Source organism: Zonotrichia albicollis, chromosome 8, assembly GCF_047830755.1.
Source record: "Zonotrichia albicollis isolate bZonAlb1 chromosome 8, bZonAlb1.hap1, whole genome shotgun sequence".
NCBI lineage: Eukaryota > Metazoa > Chordata > Aves > Passeriformes > Passerellidae > Zonotrichia > Zonotrichia albicollis.
This window is the reverse complement of record NC_133826.1, coordinates 33,822,647-33,844,017: the sequence shown is the minus strand read 5'-3', so window position 1 is coordinate 33,844,017 and position 21,371 is coordinate 33,822,647. Positions and strand designations below refer to the sequence as shown.

Here is a 21,371-nt window from a genome sequence, read left to right as displayed (position 1 = left end):
ACTCCCGAAGGTAGGAAGGATAAAATATCTATTAGTCCTGGTCTATTAGACCACCTTACTCACTTTGTAGAAGCATTCCCAACCCCGAGGGAAACTGCTAAGGTAGTTGCGAAAGTATTACTAGAAGAAATAATTCCTTGATATGGGGTCCCAGAAGTTATAGATTCTGATCGGGGACCACACTTTACATCTCAGATAACCCAGAACCTAGCCAAAGCTCTTGGAATAAAATGGGAACAACATACTCTGTGGCATCCTCAAAGTTCAGGACGAGTAGAAAGGATGAATGGAGAAATAAAGAAACAACTAACTAAGTTAGTAATGGAAACAAAAATGTCCTGGGTAAAATGTGTCCCTTTAGCCCTATTAACTATACGGACCACACCTAGAATAGATATAGGGATATCTCCCTTTGAAATGCTGTATAGAATGCCATACAATCTTGAGGGACCTCAGGACCACCCAGTTATTAATGATCAATGCATGAATAAATACTTAGCAGAATTGAACAAGTTTAAAAAGGCTTTATGAAAAAAAAAAAAAAAAGGGATGCTTGCACAAAAACCCCCCCCTTAGATTTTACCTTAGACCAGGTGCAACCAGGGGATTGGGTGTTGGTCCAAAGCTGGAAAGAAAACCCCTTGATACCAAAGTGGGAAGGACCTTACCAAGTACTTATTACAACAGATGCAGCAGTCCAAACTGTTGAGAAAGGGTGGACTCACGCTAGTTGTATCAAGGGACCAGTGAAACCCCCGGACAACTGGAAGGTCTGCAGTGTCCCTGGAGAAACCACAATCAAATTACAGCGAACTTCATGATTTGGATAATAGTCTGGGTAGGGGATAATCAATATCTTCAAGACCTCTTAACAAGAAACGGGCGATCACCGGGATATTGTAAAAGATTAGAGGATGAACTGGGTAAGCCTTACTTTAAGTCTCCTCGCCTCAAATATAAAGGACAAACCTGGGGAGGGGAGTCAGCCAGATGTGAAGAAATAAGACTAAAATGCAATTATTTGGACTGTGATTGTTACCCATTTTTATGCTTTTCTTGTAAGCTGTGTCACGAACCGTGGTGGACTCATTGTCAGAGAGGACGGGTTCCTAGGGGCATTTGCGGCCCCTGTTATACTAATGAAAGGAGACTAACTTCTATGATCCTTAATTATAAAGTAGACTTGGGAGAAATAAAGCTTGGGTCAGATCAGTGGTGGGAGACCTTCTCAAAGGGTATAAACCCCGAACGGTTCTGTTATCACTCAAACGAACCAGCCCCCTTCATCCTCGACATTCTCGAAGTGGTGTGCAGGAGAAGTAGTCCCACCATACGGTGTGATATCCCACAAATAAAAGCCAGAAACTGGGCTGCTAGCCTAGAGAGAAGGTGGGGAAGAGACAATCATAATTATCCAGCTCCTGAAGAATACCCCTGCTGCCGAGAAGATGGTCACCCTCGAGGCTCGCAGCAACCGAGTCGTCGAGCGAGGCAGAGGGGTAATGGACCGTGGAGACAATCGGAAGTCTCGACCCCTCTGTGGGAAGTCCAGGAGATGCTGGCAGTCCTACCGCAAGATTGGTGAGCCACCACTAAGGGGAGGGGAACGGGGAAAAGAAAGACAACAAAAACAAATTTTTAAGTCCTATTCCAACCATGTGGACCACCCGGTTTGGACAAAGCTAATACTGATGTGTGTAGTGATTAAGATATCCTATGCTCAGACCCATGAACCCTTTAAGTGGTCCCTAATTAGATGGGAAGATCAGAAAGTTCTAGAAACAAAAATTATACACTCAAACCCCCTTTTTATGAGGCAATAGGAATCACGGCAAAGGCTAAGAGAATAAATGACACCAACCCTGCGAGATGCCTGTGGAAGAAAGAGAATACTCAGAAAGGAATAACTTTAGCAAAAGTCACAGGGAAGGGGAGATGTATAGGACAAGTACCCCCAGAAAAACACCACCTGTGTGCTGAGTATGGGAAACTTAGAGATCCAGCAAAGCCAGCACAATGGTCTACTCCCAGCAATGAACACAAAATGGGTTTGCAATACTTTAGGAGTTACTCCTTGTATAAATATAGAAAAATTTAACAGAACAAGTGAATTCTGTGTTCAAGTGTTAATCGTGCCCAGGATAACTTACCACTCACCTGACTACGTTTATGATCAATATCAGGGGCCAGAGCATCACTTAGTAAAAAGGGAAGTCTTCACCACTCTCACGGCAGCCATGTTATTGGGAGTCGGAGCAATTGGAACAGGAACAGGAGTAGCCTCATTAGTACAACAACATAAAGGGTTTCAAGAACTTAGACTATCTGTAGACGAAGATTGAAGGAGAATTGAAGAATCCATAAGAGATCTCACAGAATCCTTAGATTCCCTGGCAGAAGTAGCATTACAAAATAGGCGAGGACTAAACCTTCTATTATTACAGCAAGAAGGGCTATGCATGGCCTTACGAGAGGAATGTTGCTCATACGTCAACAAGAGTGGGGTCATCCAAGACTCAATGGCAAAACTTAGAGAAAGGTTAGAACAGAGGAAAAAAGAAAGAGAAGCTCAACAGAGCTGGTATGAAACTTGGTTCAATTACTCCCCCGGCTTATTACTTTGTTGTCAACTATTGCAGGACCAGTAATACTGTTAATGTTGGGACTTATGTTTGGACTTTGCCTTTTTAATATAATAGTGAATATTGTTAAAGGGAGGCTGGAAGCAGCTCACCTTATGGTGATACGCTCAGAATACAAAGCTTTGCGGGGAGCCGAAGGGGGAGAATACTTAGAACTAAGTCGATACGCATTGGCTAGGTTTGACGAACAAGAGGATAAAAGAGAAAGGGGGGATTGAAACAGATAAAACCTCTTGTTCGTTACACAGAAAACCTTAAAAATAGAAGATGTGATTAAGTGTTTGTCTAGCTTGCTACACAAAAAAAACCTCAAAAATAGAGGATGTGGTTAAGTTCCTGTTTGATTTATTTAACTTACATAATTCTTTTTTTGCCTGCATAATCGCGTGGTAATCATAAGATCTTAAGTAAGTTTTATAAGAGAAAGGGCGAAGCTCTTCTACCAAATATGGAATCAGGTCAAAGGACACAACCGAGGAAGACTACCAAGACCTTCATCATCGACCACCAGGAGGTGAGAGAAGACCCCCTAGCAACAATCAACGCAAGCGCAGAGTACTTCAAAATGACACAGCAGTCCGGAAGCACTAAGAACTTAAAAAGGGGGACGTTGGGGATGAGGGTGCAGCAGTTGGTGGAGCGGAGACTCCCCTGCCGTCCAGCGCTGAAACTTTTGCTTATGCTGTATGCCTTGAATTAATAAATTCAAATTGGAAATTTCACTCCTCTTGAGTCTATTTATAACACTAACATGATGTTATTTTTGGAAGCCGAAGGACATAATGCCTTTCCCTACAGATGGAGTTACTAATTTCTAATGTCAAGATCTTTTTGTGATATTAGAGAGAAGTTGGACTTTAAAGCTGTCATTAAAATGCATAATGGCTCTTTTCTTTATATGAAACTTTTCACTGAATAGGTTCTTGAACAGTTTCAGTGCAAACCTGTTTGCTTTCAGAGCATGGAAAGAAGTACAACTTTAAAACAAACAGATAAACTTGACTTCAAAATGGGGTGAATTAAGATGGAATTACCCATGAACACAAGCTTTCAAAAGCAGTAATTCACATGCAAAGGGAAAGTCTCTAATCAAGAGGCATTTTCAGTATTTTTAGGAAAAATAATTTCTAATTTGATCTAACCTGAAGTACTCCCAGCTTCCTCAAAATCGATATTTCCAAGGTGAAGGACACCAGCCACTACTCTAAAAAGATCAAGTTTTTCTTCATCATCCAGTCCAATCTTTTTCATGGCTGTGCACATTCTGTTGAAATCTCCATGATCATCTAAAAGTGGATCCTTCAAGGAACCTTCTTTAAGATACTATAAAACACGAAAAACCAAAAATTCTATGTAAGTGCTTTAAAGTAAATGTAAGCAAGTATTTCCAGTCAAGGATAAGTCATATCAAAAAGCATACAGAAGCATGCCAAACTAAGTAGATCCAAGTTCTTCATACAATATAGGCTTCACAAGAACCTTAATTTAAATTGTTGATACTTGGAAGCATGATCTTCAAATTTAAATTTCACAGCAAACTTCAAACGGTCTTCAGAAAGCAGAAGCTAGAAAGAATGTGACTGCTTAGGACAGGGAAATATGAGATAATGAGCAGGGGGAAGGAAGACTTTGCTAAGGCAGCTATTGGAGCATTTAATACAAAGGAATCTTTCCAACCCCAAGCAGCTGAAAGAAGATGGAGGTCCTTGCAATAGGATGACAGGAGGACTGGAGTACAGGACAAATCAGAACCAGGAGCATTTTCCCTATTATAAACAGGCTTATTTAGAGAAAAATACTAGTTAACTTCTTGGTGTAATTAAGAAACAGAATAGTTGTTTGCAGTGGTCTATGGCTTAGAAGAATACTAACTATGTTCTGAAATACTAATTTGACATTTTGCTGATTTTTCAAATTTAAATACATTGAAAGCTATTTTAGCTATAAACCAGTTTAAATAGTAGAAAGTAACACATCTGCATGCAATCAAAAAAACTACATAAACATGCACAGACTGAGCTACATTTTTACACTTATTTTTAAATGTTATCAATTAAAAAGAATAATTTACTAAATAAAAGCTTTGTTACTGTCAAATAAGCTAACATGATTTTTATCAAAACAAAACACCACATGCATCTGAAAAATTCACTTCACACACATGTAGGCACATCAATAACATTAAACTACATGTTAATTATGTAAAATGATCACCTCATCTTCCTGATAAGGAAAACACAAAAATAATTGAAGTATTAATTGACTATTCCAGCTACTTTTATTCAAAACAACAATCTTAATATTTTTAGTAAAATGACAGCAAATACTAAACTTCCAATTTAAAAACCTGAACAAGACAATACATTTCCTGTCTAAACAGCTGTACTAGGTTTAAATATCATTTAACTTTGATCCTGTGTTGAGCCTTCAAATGGATATGGCAGTTACATATAAGTATTATGGTATCATATGTTCTGCTACTTCATGTCTTATATATACTTTCAGAACTATTCTGTGAATATGTTTTAGTTTAGACAAACACTTATTTCAAATCAAGTCTTCTTTTATTTCAAGTCCATCAGAGGACCAGTTTTATGACAACACCCACCTGTAAATCACATCAATAACGGAAAATTGCACAGGTTCATCTTCCAGAAGAAAAAATAAGTGAATGTTGATACACTATGCCTACTCACTACAATTCTTTGTCAAAGGCAAATTGGGTAAACTGAGGCAAAATTCCCCAATGCTAGCCTATATGTTTGTATCTACCAGCCTTCTGCCTCACATGATGTCAAATAAGTATTTTTGTATCTGATTCTCCATCATCCCTGATTAAAAAAATAGCCTACATTTAACAACAGAACTCAGGACTACATGCTGAATGTTACAATAATACAACCACTAGAAACCCAGGGGCAGACTTGACAATGTTGACTTGAGGAAAGGAACTATCTATACAGTCCCTTGTAGCTGAGCACAAGCTCCAAGACCACGTTGTGAAATGAGGCTCTTGGTGGCATGACCACTTGGTCATGACCACTTGGTGGAATGAGGCTCTTAAGTTATTTTTGTCAGATATATATGCAGCTTGCCCTGCTACTGAATCACAAATATGGATTTGATTAGTATTTGAAATACCTTCCAGCTACACAAATATGAATTTCATACTTTGAGTAGAAGAAAATTTTATTAGAGAACAGAGTAGAAGTTTAATTAAGTATTTTAATAACTTCCAATTCATATATACTATTAATTCAGAACAAATTCTTTAGTATCCTCATGTGAACAGCTCAAAGGTTTAAGTGCTCAAATTCTGGTAATTCCAGTTCTAAAAAATGTAAACAGAGATGGAGCAAGAAGATATAAATGTTTTGAAGCTTCAGACTTTCATCCAGGAAATTCCATGCTCTGGCATAACTAGCAGTTAATAGCAAGGGGAAAACAAAAACCTTTCAAGTGCACTGAGGAGGAGAATATAGTCGTGGCTAGAAGTGAGGTTGCACTATTGATTTATAGAACAGTTTGGAGCATCATTTCAAAACTCCACGTAGTAAAAATGGCTCCAGAAAAAACATGGCTTTTGACCTATTTCTACCAGTAGTTAAGATTTTTTAAAAGAAAATTACAAAAGTATTAGATTTTTGTTTTCCACAGAAGACAAGCTGCATCATTATGTGTTATGTTATTACAAAAATGAAGAGGAAACCATTTTATATACTCTGTTCCATTTGGGATTTTATGATGCATGTTAAAATGTATTTCTAGGACTGAACTCCAAAGCAGAGTTCTCAATACAGCATCTTGGAGAGTACCCTCTATAAAGATGTGTAAAATGAACATTTCATTCCACACTATAAAATTGTAATCACTTTCAACTCTATCTCCATTATGTAACAATATAAACTAACTGAAGATAAAAACATACCTCAGGACTCTTGCGATTTTGCAAAATCTGCTTGTCTGTTTCTTTGTTAGCGAAGAATCTGGTACAGCCTCGATTTAAATACTGTAATAATAAAAAAAGTGGAAATGCATAGTTAAAGATAGAAGTAAGGAAAACATATGCTTTTATTTAAAGCTTGCCTTACATGGCTTGATTTAACCATTTGATACAAACAACATGAATAGTGCTCATAATTCATTCCTTGAAAATATATTTATTTACATCTACAAAATTAAAGAACTGCAACAGTACCAAACTTCTTTTGAAAGTTTCTTGGTTTTGACAACTAAAACACTTTTTGACACAATGGGATATTCATAAGCTACACAATATTTTCTTACTTTTTGATTTTATTAAACCTATTCAAAGAGTCCAGGACTACAGAAAAGACAACCAAAATTAGGAACCAAAAGAATTAATTTTCTGGCATACATGTAATGTGAAATTACTAATTTTTCTTCACCAAGTATTTCTATAGGTAGTAGGAGACATAGTGTATTAAAAAGTCTGAAGAATATTTAAAGCTTACAGCATGTTCTAAGCAGAAGCCTTATTTTGAACCTGGCTTCTGATATCCACCTTATGTTGTATAGTAATCTCAGATTTACTGTTCAGTAAATCACACTGAATTTAGATTTAAATAATTACTGTTGCTTTCTGAAAAATGGGATCACCAGCTTTTCCTTACTGATTTGTTCATCTGAATGTAAGAACTCTGTCCAAAAGCTTGGACAGAGCCCTTTGTCTGAAGGAAGTGAACTGATTCTTTACTCTTCAATTGAACAAAGATGTTTTCTAAGAGGTGAACACAGACAATTCCACTCTCTGATTAAAATTTACATGCAAAATTCCAAAACCACAAAATATTCTTCAAAGCATTTCTAACAGCAGAAAAAACTTGGTGACAAATTTAATATTAAAACAAAGTGACAACTGTTCAAAGCTAGCTTGGTGTTTAACAAAGTACAGAAGTTTTCTTTATCAGTCAATAATAAGTGCAAATCACAGTGTATTTTAAACACAATATATCCCTGTATTACAGCATTAGTAACACGATCCCAGAAACTGGGGATAGGAAGTGAAAAAGGTCATACTTTTTAAAAAGAGAGTGTGGAAACTTATCTGACAGGTTGAGAATGTGAACCAGTGTGGTATTAAATGATAACCTACATAAAAGACATTTAATCACAAGATAATGGCTTTCATTTGAAAGCTAAAACCTTGAGTAAATTTATATATTAAATTGGGGAGAAATTATATTTTTAAAAGAACACAAATACACAGTTTCAGGTTATCATACAGTACATCTAAATGCCATTGTACTTGGGGTTTGGTTTGTATGGTTTGCCTGACCTTTTTTTTGTGAAGTATAACACACTATTGTAACTTCAGCAACCCAAACATAAGGCAATTTCACTTCTCTTCCTGAAATTTAGATGAGAAAAAAGTTCAGCTTCTCATCCCCATTTACTGTTCTCCAGGTACAGAATTACTCCAGATTTACTGTGCAGCTCTACTTTCACAGCCATGTGATTCAGTCCAAGGCACCAAGATCTACAAGGTTCAGCCCATGGTTTCCTCGTGACCTTGAATTTCTGAAAACTTCTGCAGGGCAACCTAAAGCACGAGCCCCAGGACTGCATGCTTTCATGTGGGTTGTGCTGGACAATGGGTGTGGAAGAAACCTGCAGAACTGCAGGGCTGTTTGCATAATCCTTGGCCAAGTAAATTCTCACTTCCCCAGGGAACCTGCAGGGGAAGGATGAACTAGTACAGAGGTGATGGCCATCGGTGCTGCTGCAATCCAGAGGACAGGTCAGGCAGGTGCAGCCAATGCAGTGTCTTGGTTTATATGCCCAGAGCAGTGTGTCCCCATGCCATGATGGCCAAATGGATGGGGAGGAGATTCCAAGGGATCACTTAAGTCAAAGGGAAGCAAGCCCAAAGATTAAACAGAATGACTTTATCCTATATCTTTTAAAAATGTTTTGCTTCTTTGAAAAAGAAAAAAAAAACAACCCCCCCAAAAAAACCAAACCAAAACAAAACAAAAAACCCCAAAACAAAACAAAACCAAACTGAAACAAAATAAAACAACAACAACAACAACAAAACCTTAAATTTGAGATGGTCCTATTTCTAACAAAGTGTACTTTAAAGAAACCAGGCTTGAGTCTTAGAACTCAAGCTGGCCCTAATTTGGACTTTGCCTTGATAAGCCATAAGGCTCAAGACAAGGGGCACAGTAGAGCCAATGCAATGTGACTTAAGGGATGAGCTTTTCTAAATAACCAATTTTAGAGTTCAAGGTTTTTTATTAATATCTTTCTTGTAAAATTTAGTACTGATTGGAAAATACTGATCAATCATCAAACTTTGCCTTGTGTAATATCACAATCTATTATCAAAAGCTTGAAAGATGGCATTTCTATGAACTCTGAAACAGATATGCAGTCAACAAAATGTGGTAAAAAAAGTGACACAAGTATGCTTAGTCAGAACCATTTTATGATGAAAACTAAAGTAGTAAATGAGAACAAAGAACACAAAAATCATCTTGACAAAAGAAATGCAAATTTAGGAGGAAAATTATCTTTTACAATTTTGTTTTCCTAAAAATCTCCCATAAAATGGTACTTGATGAAAATTTAGTGCAATACGAGTAATAAACTTTAAGAATATTTAAATTCATTTACAAGCTTACAAAGATGAAAAATATCCTGAGATTTTGTTTGTTTGGTTTTTAATTAAAGATAATCTACTTTAAGAGAGAGAAAAAAGCTGCATTAAAGTTTTGTAGTTTAACATGCAGAGTGGACCTTTCACATGCAAGAAACTCAGAATTCAAATACTAACTTATGATAAAGCAATAAAATCCTTAATGGAAACTAAAGTGCCAGCTATAGTCTTAGCAGAAGTCAAAAAAAAGGTCACAGTATGATGAGGCTGGTATGACTACAGACTCTTTATACATGAAATATGCAAGAAAATGTCCTCTGTGAAAGAACTCAGGCTGTTAAGTACTATCCTGAATCAGCCTGATTTTAAGGAGGTTTTATGTCTGACCCTGACATCTACAACCTTGGGTTCTCTCATGAGCAGAATTCTTGATTTTTAAAAAAATCCCCAAGGTGGGTAGGCAGCATATTCTAGAAATAAAATCTATTAACTTCAAGAAATAAATTTTAATGGAAAAGTGACTGCACAATAAAACTTGTACTTGAAAATCTGTTCAACATTTTAGCTTTAAATCATACAAGAGAATACTGCATGGAGTAACTGCAGAGTAAAAAAGAAATTTTGAAAACTAGCTCCACATTTTACAAATATAAATGGTGTTGGGTGTTCTTAAGTATTGTGTTTGTTGAGTGTTTCAAAAGAAAAACTTTCCTTCTAGGGAATGGAAGCAGTTCTTTCCTAATAAGCATTAGAACAAGTTTCCATCACATAGGTGAGTACAAATAGAAAAAATATAAAAAGATACAAACTAAATATTTAAAGAAATAATGTAAGGTCTATGAATGCCTAGAGAAAGTAAGGAAACTTGTCCAAGAATACTGTCATGGCTTTTAGAGAGTAAGATCACCTTGATAGCACAGTACAAATGTACAATGCACACAATGTGGAAGTGCAGTTCTGTGCCCATTTCCTGGCTCAACATAAGGAGAGACTGCCTTGGCCAAGCCAAGGGGCAGCAGCTCCTGTTTGGTGGGCAGGGTGCCCCCACCTTCCCCACAGCAAGTGCACTGATTCAGGTCTCACTTTCTGCTTTGCACAAAACTGCCAGGATATTTGTATATTTAAAGCTTCTAGCCCTCTGCTGAATTTTGATGGAACTGAGTACAAAAGGGAAAGCAACCTATAAGCACAGACCAGGTTTTATTTAGAACAAGTAGGAAGATCAACCAACAAAGAAAACAGTCAGCACAATAACTTAATTCTTTGTTTGCAGTGCTTCTCATCTCGTTTAAGATCAAGGCAGTCTAAAGAGATGACAGTCATTTAACTTATGTCCTTGTAATTCCACATCTTTGTATTACAAAACCCTTCAAAACCCACGAGATTTGTCTGTTTATTTAAGGAAACAACAAAATTCCACTTCCATGATGTTCCAAGCCAAATATAAGGCAAGAAATGGTGAGAGATGGAAACAAATGACAGAACACAAGCAAAGAACTGACTGATATGTACCAGGAGATTTGATTTGCACTAAAGAAATTCACACTTTACGTCTCTAGAAGAGCCCATAACAACATTACTAACAGCTGGGTATGCAACAGTACATTTTCTGGAAGAGCACAGATTCCTCAATTTTAAGACAGAGAAAAAGTATAGGAATTCTTCCAGTAAAGAAAAATGTCAGGTAGTTTTAGTCCAAGATCAAACAGATTTAACAAAAAGAAAATGCGGGTTTTTTATTATAAAGAGTCTGTCAAAGATAATAAATAGAGATTTTAATATGACCTATATGAAGAATCCACATATGACGATATGACAAACTTTACAAATGCTGACTCTGCTACTCACCCTGAAGTTGTCAGGAGAGCTTAAATATAGCTTTTCCCTAATGTCTTCTGGAGCACCAACACAAAGCCTATAAAAGATATGGTAATTCCTCTCTTCTTTGCCTTGCACACAGATCCTAGATTTCTCCAGAAGGTAGTGTGACACAAATCCACCAACCACCGAGTTCTAGGAAGAAGAAATATTTTTCTGATTATCTGAATATTTGTAGCACTATTTCAGATTCAGATTTTCAATTTACCTTTACCTGATCATGACTTGCTCAATAGAAACTGCTTCAAAAAAGATTAAAAACTATCTATACCTGATACAGATTAAGCCTAGGAAAAAACCATTGTCTTTACCATTAATTCTCTCCCCAGCTCATTTATTGTATATTGCTGTGGTGTGTTCTTAAGTTTGTTAGTTGCTCCCCCATTTTCTGTATTAAATGGTTCAGGAAGGTCCCAGGACTTCCTGCTGTTACCCTGTCAGTTAGGTTGCTATGGAAATGAAACTGCTCCTCCCCTGGTTTCTCTTATAAAGTGAAAGTCGTTTCTTTCTTGGGTTCAGTCAATCAACCCTTTTTCTCCTCCCAGGTTTCGAGAATTTTCTTTTCTCTGGGAGTTATGGTTGGCTGTAGCCCTGGAGCCCCTCCTATGATTTATAACAGTTGGTTACTTTGATATATCAGTTATGTTTCGTACCCCCAAATATGTATTTCTATTGGCAGCCGGGTTTCCCTGCCTTCTTCCCCCCTTTTCCCTTAAAACCCTTTCTCGCCCCCTGTTCGGGGCCATTTGCTGGGTGTTTCCCCTCCTTGTTGGTTCTTCTGTAATAAACCGACAGTTTACCCCCAGCAAGTGGTCGCCTCCTTAATCGTCTCACACCGCGCTGCTCCGAGCTATCACCCAGCACAGCCCAAGGCCAAGAGACACCGAGGGGTGCTGGCTTCAGATGCGCAGGGGCCCTGGCCTTCGCCCCTCACCAGATAGCCGGATTCCAGGGCCGTACACGCCCCCGCGCACTGTGGCGGACCAACGTTGGGGCCTGAAATAATCAAAACAGACCCCTCGGAAGTGGAATTTTTAGTTTCCAGTGGGCGCTGCACTACCTCGGGGGGGGCAGGCTCCGTTGTAGGAGCGGCACTCCCTGTAGGATTGGAATTGGGAACCCTCGCACCCAGAGAGGACCGTTCCGGAGACGAAAATACCCCTCCTGATTCATCATTTGCTGCTGCCACCGGATTAGGTAAGGTCGGGCCCTGCTTTGGGGACCTTTCCGACTTTCCCCCTTGTCTTTTTAAAATTTCCCTGGGGGTGCATGCCCTGCCTTGGGGACCCACCCTTCCACCCTCTTTCCTTGAATTTTTTTCCTTTTACTGAAGCCCCAGACTTGGGGACAGTAGGGGGGGGGGGCAGGGGCTGGTGGAAAGTGGCTTTCTGTTGTTTTCAGGTGGTGGTTTGTACCATCAGAGGAATTTTCCCCCCTTTATAGTATTGGCAGTTCCTGTACTATAAAGGCACTTATGGGTGCTAGTTTGGGAAAATCCCAGAAGGAGGTTTATTATATTCTAAAGGGTTTACTGCTTGGAGGTGGCCAGAAGGCCCCCAAGCAAGAATTAAAATTCTTAACTAAGTGGATCTTTTCTAAGTTCCCTGAAATTTCCCCAGAACTTGCAAAACAGCCACACCTTTGGACTGCCGTTTTGGCAAAATTGGAACAAGCAGTTGATTCTGGGGAGACAAAATTAGCAACTGTGGCATTTTGGGCGAACAGAGTGCTCAAAACACTCTCTTCGTCCGGGGAACTTAAGAAAAGCCCTGCTTGTCCCCGATCCCCCCGTTCGGCTTCCCTTACCCCCCAACCCTCTCCCTCTCCCCATAGGCATGAGCCCTCTAGAGGGATTTTGAAGGCCAACAAAAAGCAGGGTTTCCATGCTGTCCCTGCTCCCTCTCGACCGACTCAGCCTCCCCGTACGAGGAGCCCTGGCCAAGTTCCTCCTACATCCTTACCCTCTACCCCAGTTCCCAAGTCCCCGGTTGTAACCCCTAAGTCTGTTCATTTTAGCACCGTCCAAGATGGCGACAGAGCTTCTTCTTCTTCTACTACCCCTTTTCTCTCAAGTGGCAACCCTTTCCTTTACCCTGAACACAGCCCTTGCCCAATCCCCCCTCCCTCATATCCTCCCCCCGTCCCGCTCGCTCCTCCGTACTCTGAGAGACCTTCAGCTTCCCCTCAAACTTCTCCCCCGGTTCAGCCTCCCGTTCCCTCCTCCCCCGCTTCACTTTCGCTTTCCCCTCCGCCTCCGAACGCTGCACAGGGGGGGGAGCGGGGTGGATGGCCTTGCACACTCCCTCCCCTTACGTCATCGCCAAACCCCGCCCACCTCAACCTCCTCCACTTTCGGTTCCAACTCCCTCCCCCCCCATTCCCACGGGGTGTCTTCGGGGGGGGGGGGCAGTGCCTACGGAGGGCGGGGGGGCAGTGCCTGGCCACAAGCCACAGCAAATGCCTTTACTAGAAGCGGCCCCGTTTACCTATAACCTGGGCGGGGAGGGAACCCTTCAGGCTCGGTGGGTGCCCTTAGCAGAGGCACAGATTAAAGAACTGTGCAAGGCACAGAAAGACTACTCCCGAAGGTCAGAATACTTCTGGGGTTTGTTACATAATACCCTTTCCCAGGGAGATTTAGTTCCGGCAGATCTGAGGGCACTCTTCTCCAGCCTTATAAGGCCTATGGAATTCAGAGTCTGGGTGAGGGAATGGGGGAGGGAAATATTGGAGATACTCCCGAGTCTTTGGGGTAATCAAAGCGTGTCCCATGATACAGATGGCTTGATAATTTCCCTTGATCATCTTTTGGGTGAAGGGCAGTGGGCAGAAGGGGCAAAACAAGCTAGAGCTTTATTCCCCTCCCAGCTGATGGAGACGGCCCGAGCAGCTGAACGAGCTTTCTTCAAGCTGGAAGTAGTTACTTCCCAATGGGAGGATGATGAGGTTTTGCAAGGAGAGCATGAACCATACATGGAATTTATGGAGCGCCTCTACAGATATGTGGAAGCACAGGCGCTCGGGGATGACGATAGGGAAATGATGCTCCAGAGAATGGCATATAGCAATGCAAACGCTGAGTGCCGCAAAGCTATAAAGACTCTCCCTCGTAGTCCTAGGCCTACAGTAGAGGCCATGATAGATGTCGTGGTACGTCAGGTCTCCCTGTCATCACGGCCTAAGAGGGCTTCCATGGTTTTTACTGAATGCCCCATGCAGGACTGCATAGAGGGAGAAGCTGCCCCCGTTGCCGGCCCTCCAACACCTGGGGCGGGCAAGAGAACATCGGCAACCCACCCCTGTCATCTCTGTGGTAAAATGGGACATTGGATGCCACAGTGCCCTATGCGGCAAGACTACATGGAATGGAGGCGGCAGCGGGAAAAGGAGGAGAATCAAAAGAAAAAAAACTAGGATTGGAGCGCAGTCCCTCCCTGCGCGTGGATAGAAATGTGGCGGGCTGTTTATCATCATCCAGGGAGAGAAGAAACGAGGGAGAACCGCCACACACCTTGCCAGATTTGATGTACCTATCGGATTCGAAACACTTTACCTGTGATATTCTGCCCAAACCTGTACTTAACACCATGTCCTCTGTTTCCCCTTACAGGCTGCAGCTAACTAGGAGCATTTACCTCCCTAGCAGTAATTTGCAGCTGGTGTCTGTCGACTTGCAACACCCGGGTCGCTGGAGGAAACTGGGACAATGCAGGTGGACTGTCGTCGGAGACACAAAGCACACACCGCAAGACATCCACATAGTCCCTGGTCTGGTAACTACCGACCGGGACCGCTTTGCGGTAGGGCTGTATTGTGTCCGACCCCCGCTTTTCCTCCCTAAGGGACAAGTCATTGCTCAGGCCATTCCTGTGCCAGATAAAGACCATTGCTCGAGCCCGATGGAGAAGGACTCGCCTCTGACCGTGGCCTGGACACAGTTGGTAGGGAGGGAGAAGCCCCGCCTGACATGTCAACTTTCGTTGGGCGGGGACAGGAAATTAGTGAGGGGTCTTCTGGACACGGGTGCAGATGTGAGGATCCTCAGACTCAGCAGTGGGAGACTGATGTTGCGGTTGTAGAGGGCTCCCCACAAGTTGCTGAGTTAGACGCAGTCGTCAGGGCATTTCAGAAATTCCCTGGACCTTTCAATTTGGTCACGGATTCTGCATATGTCGCAGGTGTAGTGTCTCGAGCTGAGTCAGCTGTTCTTCAAGAGATCACTAATAAGAGATTATTTGAATTGCTGAATAGGCTCGTCGAATTAGTTTCCAACCGCGAGCATCCATTCTATGTTATGCATGTGAGATCACACACAGATCTACCTGGGTTCATTGCAGAGGGTAACCGTCGCGCCGATTCTTTAGCGGCGGCTGCCGTTTCACAGGCCCCCCTCCCAGATGTGTTCAGTCAGGCTAAAATCAGCCACCAACTGTTCCATCAAAATGCCCCTGGCCTGGTTCGTCAGTTCAATCTGACGCAGGAGCAGGCCAAGGCAATAGTGGCCACATGTCCCCAATGCCAGCAAGATCAAATGCCTACCGTAGCCTCAGGGGCTAATCCCCGAGGTTTGGCAAGCTGCGAGCTGTGGCAGATGGATGTAACGTACATTCCATTTTTTGGCCGATTGTGCTACGTCCACGTCTCAGTGGATACTTTTTCCAGGGCGATCTATGCTTCTGCCCACGCAGGTGAAAGGGCAGCGGATGTTCAAAGGCATCTGCTCCAGGCATTCGCTGTCTTGGGCATCCCTAGGACCTTAAAAACAGACAACGGCCCTGCGTATGTTTCCAAGGAGCTGCAAAGCTTTCTGCAGCAATGGGGAATAGTGCATAAAACCGGCATCCCCTATTCCCCGACAGGCCAAGCCATGGTGGAAAGAGCTCACCAGAGCCTTAAGAAAGTCCTATCCCGGCAACAACCGACGATGAAGGCAGAGACCCCCCAAGCCCGGCTATCAAGGGCATTGTATACACTCAACTTCCTGAATTGCTCTTTTGACAGCCAAAACCCTCCAATAGTCCGACATTTCGGCAGTCACCAGCAGCTGCAGCCTAAAACCAAGCCACCGGTTCTTGTAAAAGATCCGGAGACCTGGCAGACAGAGGGCCCCTTTGACCTGGTAACTTGGGGGAGGGGATATGCCTGCGTGTCCACTCCCTCGGGTCCCAAGTGGGTACCATCTAAGTGGGTCAGGCCCTTCGTCCCGAAGCAGGGGATCAAGAAGGAGGCAGTACCACAGGTCCGGCAAGCATTTTGGCGTCGGCGGAAGAAACTATCCCATCAATCCTCCTCATTCTCTCCAGATCTCACTCCAGTTACTGAAGAACCCTCTCCCCCAGCTTCTCCTCCACCCCTTGATCTTTTATACCACCTTTCCTCCTTTTTCCCCCCGGCTCCAACCATTACCCCTCGTGAGTTTTACTTAAATTGGTTGTTTGGAGAGGAACCATATCTGTGAATCCTGCATACTTTTACGGCTCTCCTTTCATTTCAGTTTTATCTCCCCGAATGGTCTTCGAATTGACTACGCTGGCTCTCAATCCTTGTTTGTTGTTGACCATACTGATGACCTGCGGATTCCTTCTGCCACCTGCGGAGCCGTGGGTCATCCCCCAGCCAAAAATCAACGTCTGGCGTGCCTTGGCCCAATCATTAGGACAGGACGGTATATGCCTCGACACCGGCGCAGCAGAGGACCCGATGTCGTCTTGCCTTGTGGGGATCCCTTTCTCCCCAGGCGAGTTCCCCCCTGCCTTCCAGTCTGCCCTTTCCCCCGTTTTGGCCCAGAGCCTAACTTTCCTCCCCGGTTTTGAACCCAGTAATGCCTGGAGAAGTGGAGTAGCTAGGCTCAGTCCTGCGCCCTCCGAGCCCACAGAACTGCATCTACTCGGTTCCGCCAACTCCTCAATTTGTTTTCAGTTTGAATATAGTTATGCCCCCATATATGAGGGCAGTGAGGTGGTCCGGCAGACAAAGAAACAATATCAAGCGAGCCAGTGGTGCCGCGCTGTTCTAAAAATCATGGGCCCCACCTCTACCAAGCGGACCCCTTATGCCCTTCCCAGGGGGGTGTTCTTGATTTGTGGCGATCGAGCGTGGGCAGGCATCCCCTCTGGTCTGATCGGAGGGCCGTGCACATTTGGCCGGCTGACGCTGTTTACCCCCAACATCACCCAAATTATCAATTGGAAAAGGAATAACATCACATCCGAATTGGCCAGATCTAAAAGAGATCTTAAAGATCTCACTGAAGATTGTGATGATAAAGTTACCCATTGGTCTCATTCTAAATCCGTCGCCTTTACCATTTTATTGCCATGGTTATCGGTGGCGAAATCTCTGGGTGAATTGGGCCGCCTGGAGTGTTGGGTGGTTAAACAAGCCAATTATACTTCAGCCGCGTTATACGACCTCCTTAAGGACGAGGAAATTACAAGGAAGGCAACGCTCCAAAACAGAGCAGCAATAGATTTTCTACTACTGCTCCATCACCATCACTGTGAGGAGTTTGAGGGCCTCTGCTGTCTGAACCTGTCCTCTCGGGCCGAGGACGCCAGACACTCCATCAAAAAACTCCAAGACCTCGTCCATCAGGTCAGGCAAGAGACATCAGACTGGCTGGGGGACATATTCAAGGCTTGGGGCCTTAGCGGGTGGGCCAGTTCGGTGTTAGAATCAGTTTGTAAAGTGGTTTTGAGCTTGATTGTATTTTGCATTTTGATCGTACTGATCCGTAGTTTGATCAAAGGACTAATAGCTAAAGCCACCTCAACGACTGTCAATCATGCCGCACTTCCTCTGGAGGAACATTTTGAGCTGGAGGACCTCTCCTCAGAAGCCGGAGGAGATTCAGATGAAGAGGGATCCACAGAGCTGCCTCAAGAACGTAAGTGGGCTAGCGAACTCCAGCTCGAAGAAAGCGAAGATTGGCAGGACAAGCCGCAGACACCTTCCTTTTGAGTTGCATAGAAAATTTTAATTTTATTTGATAAGAAACGGGGAGATGCTGTGGTGTGTTCTTAAGTTCGTTAGTTTGCTCCCCCCATTTTCTGTATTACTTCCTGCTGCTACCCTGCCAGTTATGTTGCTATGGAAATGAAACTGCTCCTCCCTTGGTTTCTCTTATAAAGTGAAAGTTGTTTCCTCCTTGGGGTCAGTCAATCACTCTTTTTCTCCTCCCAGGTTTCGAGAATTTTCCTTTCTCTAGGAGGTATGGTTGGCTGTAGCCCCGGAGCCCCTCCTATGATTTATAACAGTTGGTTACTTTAGTGTATCAGTTATGTTTCGTACCTCCAAATATGTATTTCTATTGGATAGCCGGGTTTCCCTGCCTTCTTCCCCCCTTTTCCCTTAAAACCCTCTCCTGCCCCTTGTTTGGGGCCATTTGCTGGGTGTTTCCCCTCCTTTGTTGGTTCTTCTGTAATAAACCGACAGTTTACCCCCAGCAAGTGGTCGCCTCCTAATTCGTCTCTCACCACGCTGCTCCGAGCTAACACCCAGCTCAGCCCGAGGCCAAAGCCGCCGAGGGGGGCTGTTTTCTGATGCGGAGGGGCCCTGGCCTTCGCCCCTCACCAGATAGCCGGATTCCAGGGCCGTTCACACCCCCGCGCAGGGGAGCTGCTCTCTCAATCCATCTTTTCCCAGCTGCCTTTTCTGCGATCCAGGGCATTCTCTGTGTTCCCCTAGAAATCAGCCTGACACAGCTGAGAGCAGTGGGACCCACAGCAGAGCAAACTGTCTCAGCCTGTCTCAGTCTCAGCCCCCTCTAGCCAAGGACACTCCTGTGCCCCAGTGTCCCCTGGAGGCAGCTGACAGCTTGGGTGGCATCCCCAGGACACACCAAGGGTCCTGTCCATGGCACTGCTTGAGGAGAGTGGGCTCATTGCCAGCCTCCCAGGCTGCCCTGCCCAGAGCTGCCTGGGCACAGGGAGCTGGGACACCCCATTGCTGTGCTCAGCCTGCACAGGAGGAGCCCAAGGGCTGGGCCTGGCCCTGCAGCTGGAACTGCCATTGCACAGAGCCCCCTCAGCAATGTCAGCAGCACCTGGGCAAGGCAAGGAGAGAGAGAGAGCCGGGCCTGAGGAAAAGCCTTTCCCTGGCCAGCCCTGGCCAGCCCCTGCCAGGCAGCAGCAGGGCAGGACAGTGGCCCTCAGGCCCTGGTCAGCAGGGAATGGGCACAGGGCCGCAGAGATGCCCTTCATCTCTGGGGCTGCTCTGCCGGCCCAGGAGGGACTGAGGGCCCCGAGCCCCCGGGCTGAGGGCTGTGCTGGCTGCGAGGGGACACAAGAGCTGTGCTGCTCACGACAGTGTGTGCCCTGCAGGGCAGGCCCGGCAGGTGCCACATCTGCCCTGCAGCAGGGCTTCCCTCAGCACTGCCGCCCTCCCTCCCTGCCCACGGCTCTGCTGCTGGAGCTGTCCCAGCCCGAGCTGCTCCTGTGGCCCCAGGCTCCTTCCCTGCCAGAGCTGCCAGAGCCCAGCCCAGCCCCTGGGCCAGCCCTGCCCTGCAGCTGCTCAGCCCTGCAGGGAATAAAGAACAGCTCCCCCAGCCTGGGCATCATGGAAAGGTGATGCTGCATGGATCTGGAGGCTGGGCAGGTGCAGGCACTTGCTGAGGTTCACAGGAAAACTCAGTGTGATGGTTTAAGAGCCTCAGCCCCTGCTCTGCCCTGCACAGCTGAGTTTCCATTGCCACCAAGCTGAGGCAGGGAAAAGTGGGAGCACAGATTCAGGAAAGCAGAGACACAAGCAGGAAACCTGAGCCCTGAATGAGCTCATGAAAAGTCCCCTCAGAAATGAGCTGGGCATGAGCTGGAGCTCTGAGCAGCCCTGGCCCATACATCACCCTCTCCAAAGCAGCAGGAGCTGCCCTTGCAGGAGTCACTTCTTGCACCCACTGCTCCCCTGCAGCATTCATGGGGAGGTGCCAGGCAGGCTGAGAGCTGCCCCTGGCAGGTGGCACATGCCCTGGGCTGGCCAAGAGCCCTGAGGGCTGCAGGAGCTGCTCTGCAGGACAGCCCTGGGCAGCTCTGGCTGCAGCCCCAGCTTCACCCCCTGCAGCCGTCCCTGGCAGCAGGAGCCGTCCTGCCCTGTCCCTCTGACGGTGCCCAGGGCAGCCCCGCTCTGCAGCACATCCTCCCCCAAAGCAGAAACAGCAGCAGAGCCATCCTTACAGTCATGCCAGTCCTGCCATCTCCAGCTTTAGGAGATCCCTGCATCCAGAGATTGACTGTGTCAAAAGCTGTGAAGATTTCTCCATGAATGAGTGCAGAATTGTCCTTGCAGCTGCATTGAGCTTCCTTCTGCTTCACTGCTCTCAGACACCTGCAGGCAGTGCCCCTCAGCCCTGCTGGGCTGGGAGAAGTGCTGCTCATCAGGAGAAATGTCTTTTTGAGTTCTTCTTGGTTTCCAAGGGCTCCTTCTGTGCCAGGAGCCCAGCCCAGCACAGGAGCACAGACACAGCACAAGGACTTTAATGAACCTCTGGGGCTGTTTACATCAGACTCAGTCCCAGAGAGCATTCAAAAAACTTCTCAAGAACACTAAGTTAAATTTAAATGCCAAATTTTCTTGAAGTTTTAATGGGTCTCACTGAGGGACACAACTGAGAAAGTTTTCTCCAGGTAGAGCAGAACACTGGAGGCAGGGATGACAGGTGGGGACACGCAAGACAAAGGCGTCTCTGGTGCTGAGCAAAAACCTGGATGTGTTTGAGGAATGCCAAGGGCCAAGGCCTGAGCCCCAGCCCCTGGCCAGGCAGATGCTGTCCCTCCCTCCTTGCTCAGGGCTCTTCCTGGGATGGTCACTGGCATGTGGGGATGTGCAATGCCAAGGGCAGGAGCATGGGGCAGCCTCTGCCAGGCTGCTGAGCAGGGACAAGGAGGCAATGAGGCCCCAGCCCTGCAAGGGTCACTTGTCCCCTCATGGCCTCAGGCCCAGGGCCAGCAGCCATGGCCAAAGTGCTGCCCAAGGTGGCTCTGGCAGGGCTGTCTTGCAGCTGCTGCCCATCCCTGTGCCCTGTACAGCCCAGGCTGTCCCACGGTGTCCCTGCCCTGTGCCTCTGTCTCTGCAGGCTGTCGGCATCCCCCGGCTGCCCCACCTGGCTGGGCCCTTCCTTTGCTGACAGTTCTGCCTCCTGCCTGACTCTGCCTGCCCACACAGAGCCTTGGGCTGCTCCAGGCTCCTGCTGGGGACGTGCTGCACCACAGCCCTGCCCTGCCAGGGAAATT

At 45.1% G+C, this 21,371-nt stretch overlaps 1 protein-coding gene and 1 long non-coding RNA gene across 2 annotated transcripts in view; one reads left to right on the top strand and one right to left on the bottom strand.

The window, feature by feature from the left end:
• LOC141729780 (unconventional myosin-VI-like) overlaps positions 1 to 15,032 on the bottom strand; it is a 63,871-nt gene extending 48,839 nt beyond the window's left edge. Inside the window, 5 exon segments of the mRNA XM_074545508.1 lie at positions 3,785 to 3,965; positions 6,571 to 6,651; positions 11,116 to 11,280; positions 13,317 to 13,406; positions 14,781 to 15,032. Of these exon segments, the coding sequence (XP_074401609.1) occupies positions 3,785 to 3,965; positions 6,571 to 6,651; positions 11,116 to 11,280; positions 13,317 to 13,406; positions 14,781 to 15,032 (769 nt within the window).
• Positions 1 to 21,371, top strand: part of LOC141729888 (uncharacterized) — a 751,946-nt gene that overhangs the window by 538,268 nt on the left and 192,307 nt on the right. The window lies entirely within an intron of this gene.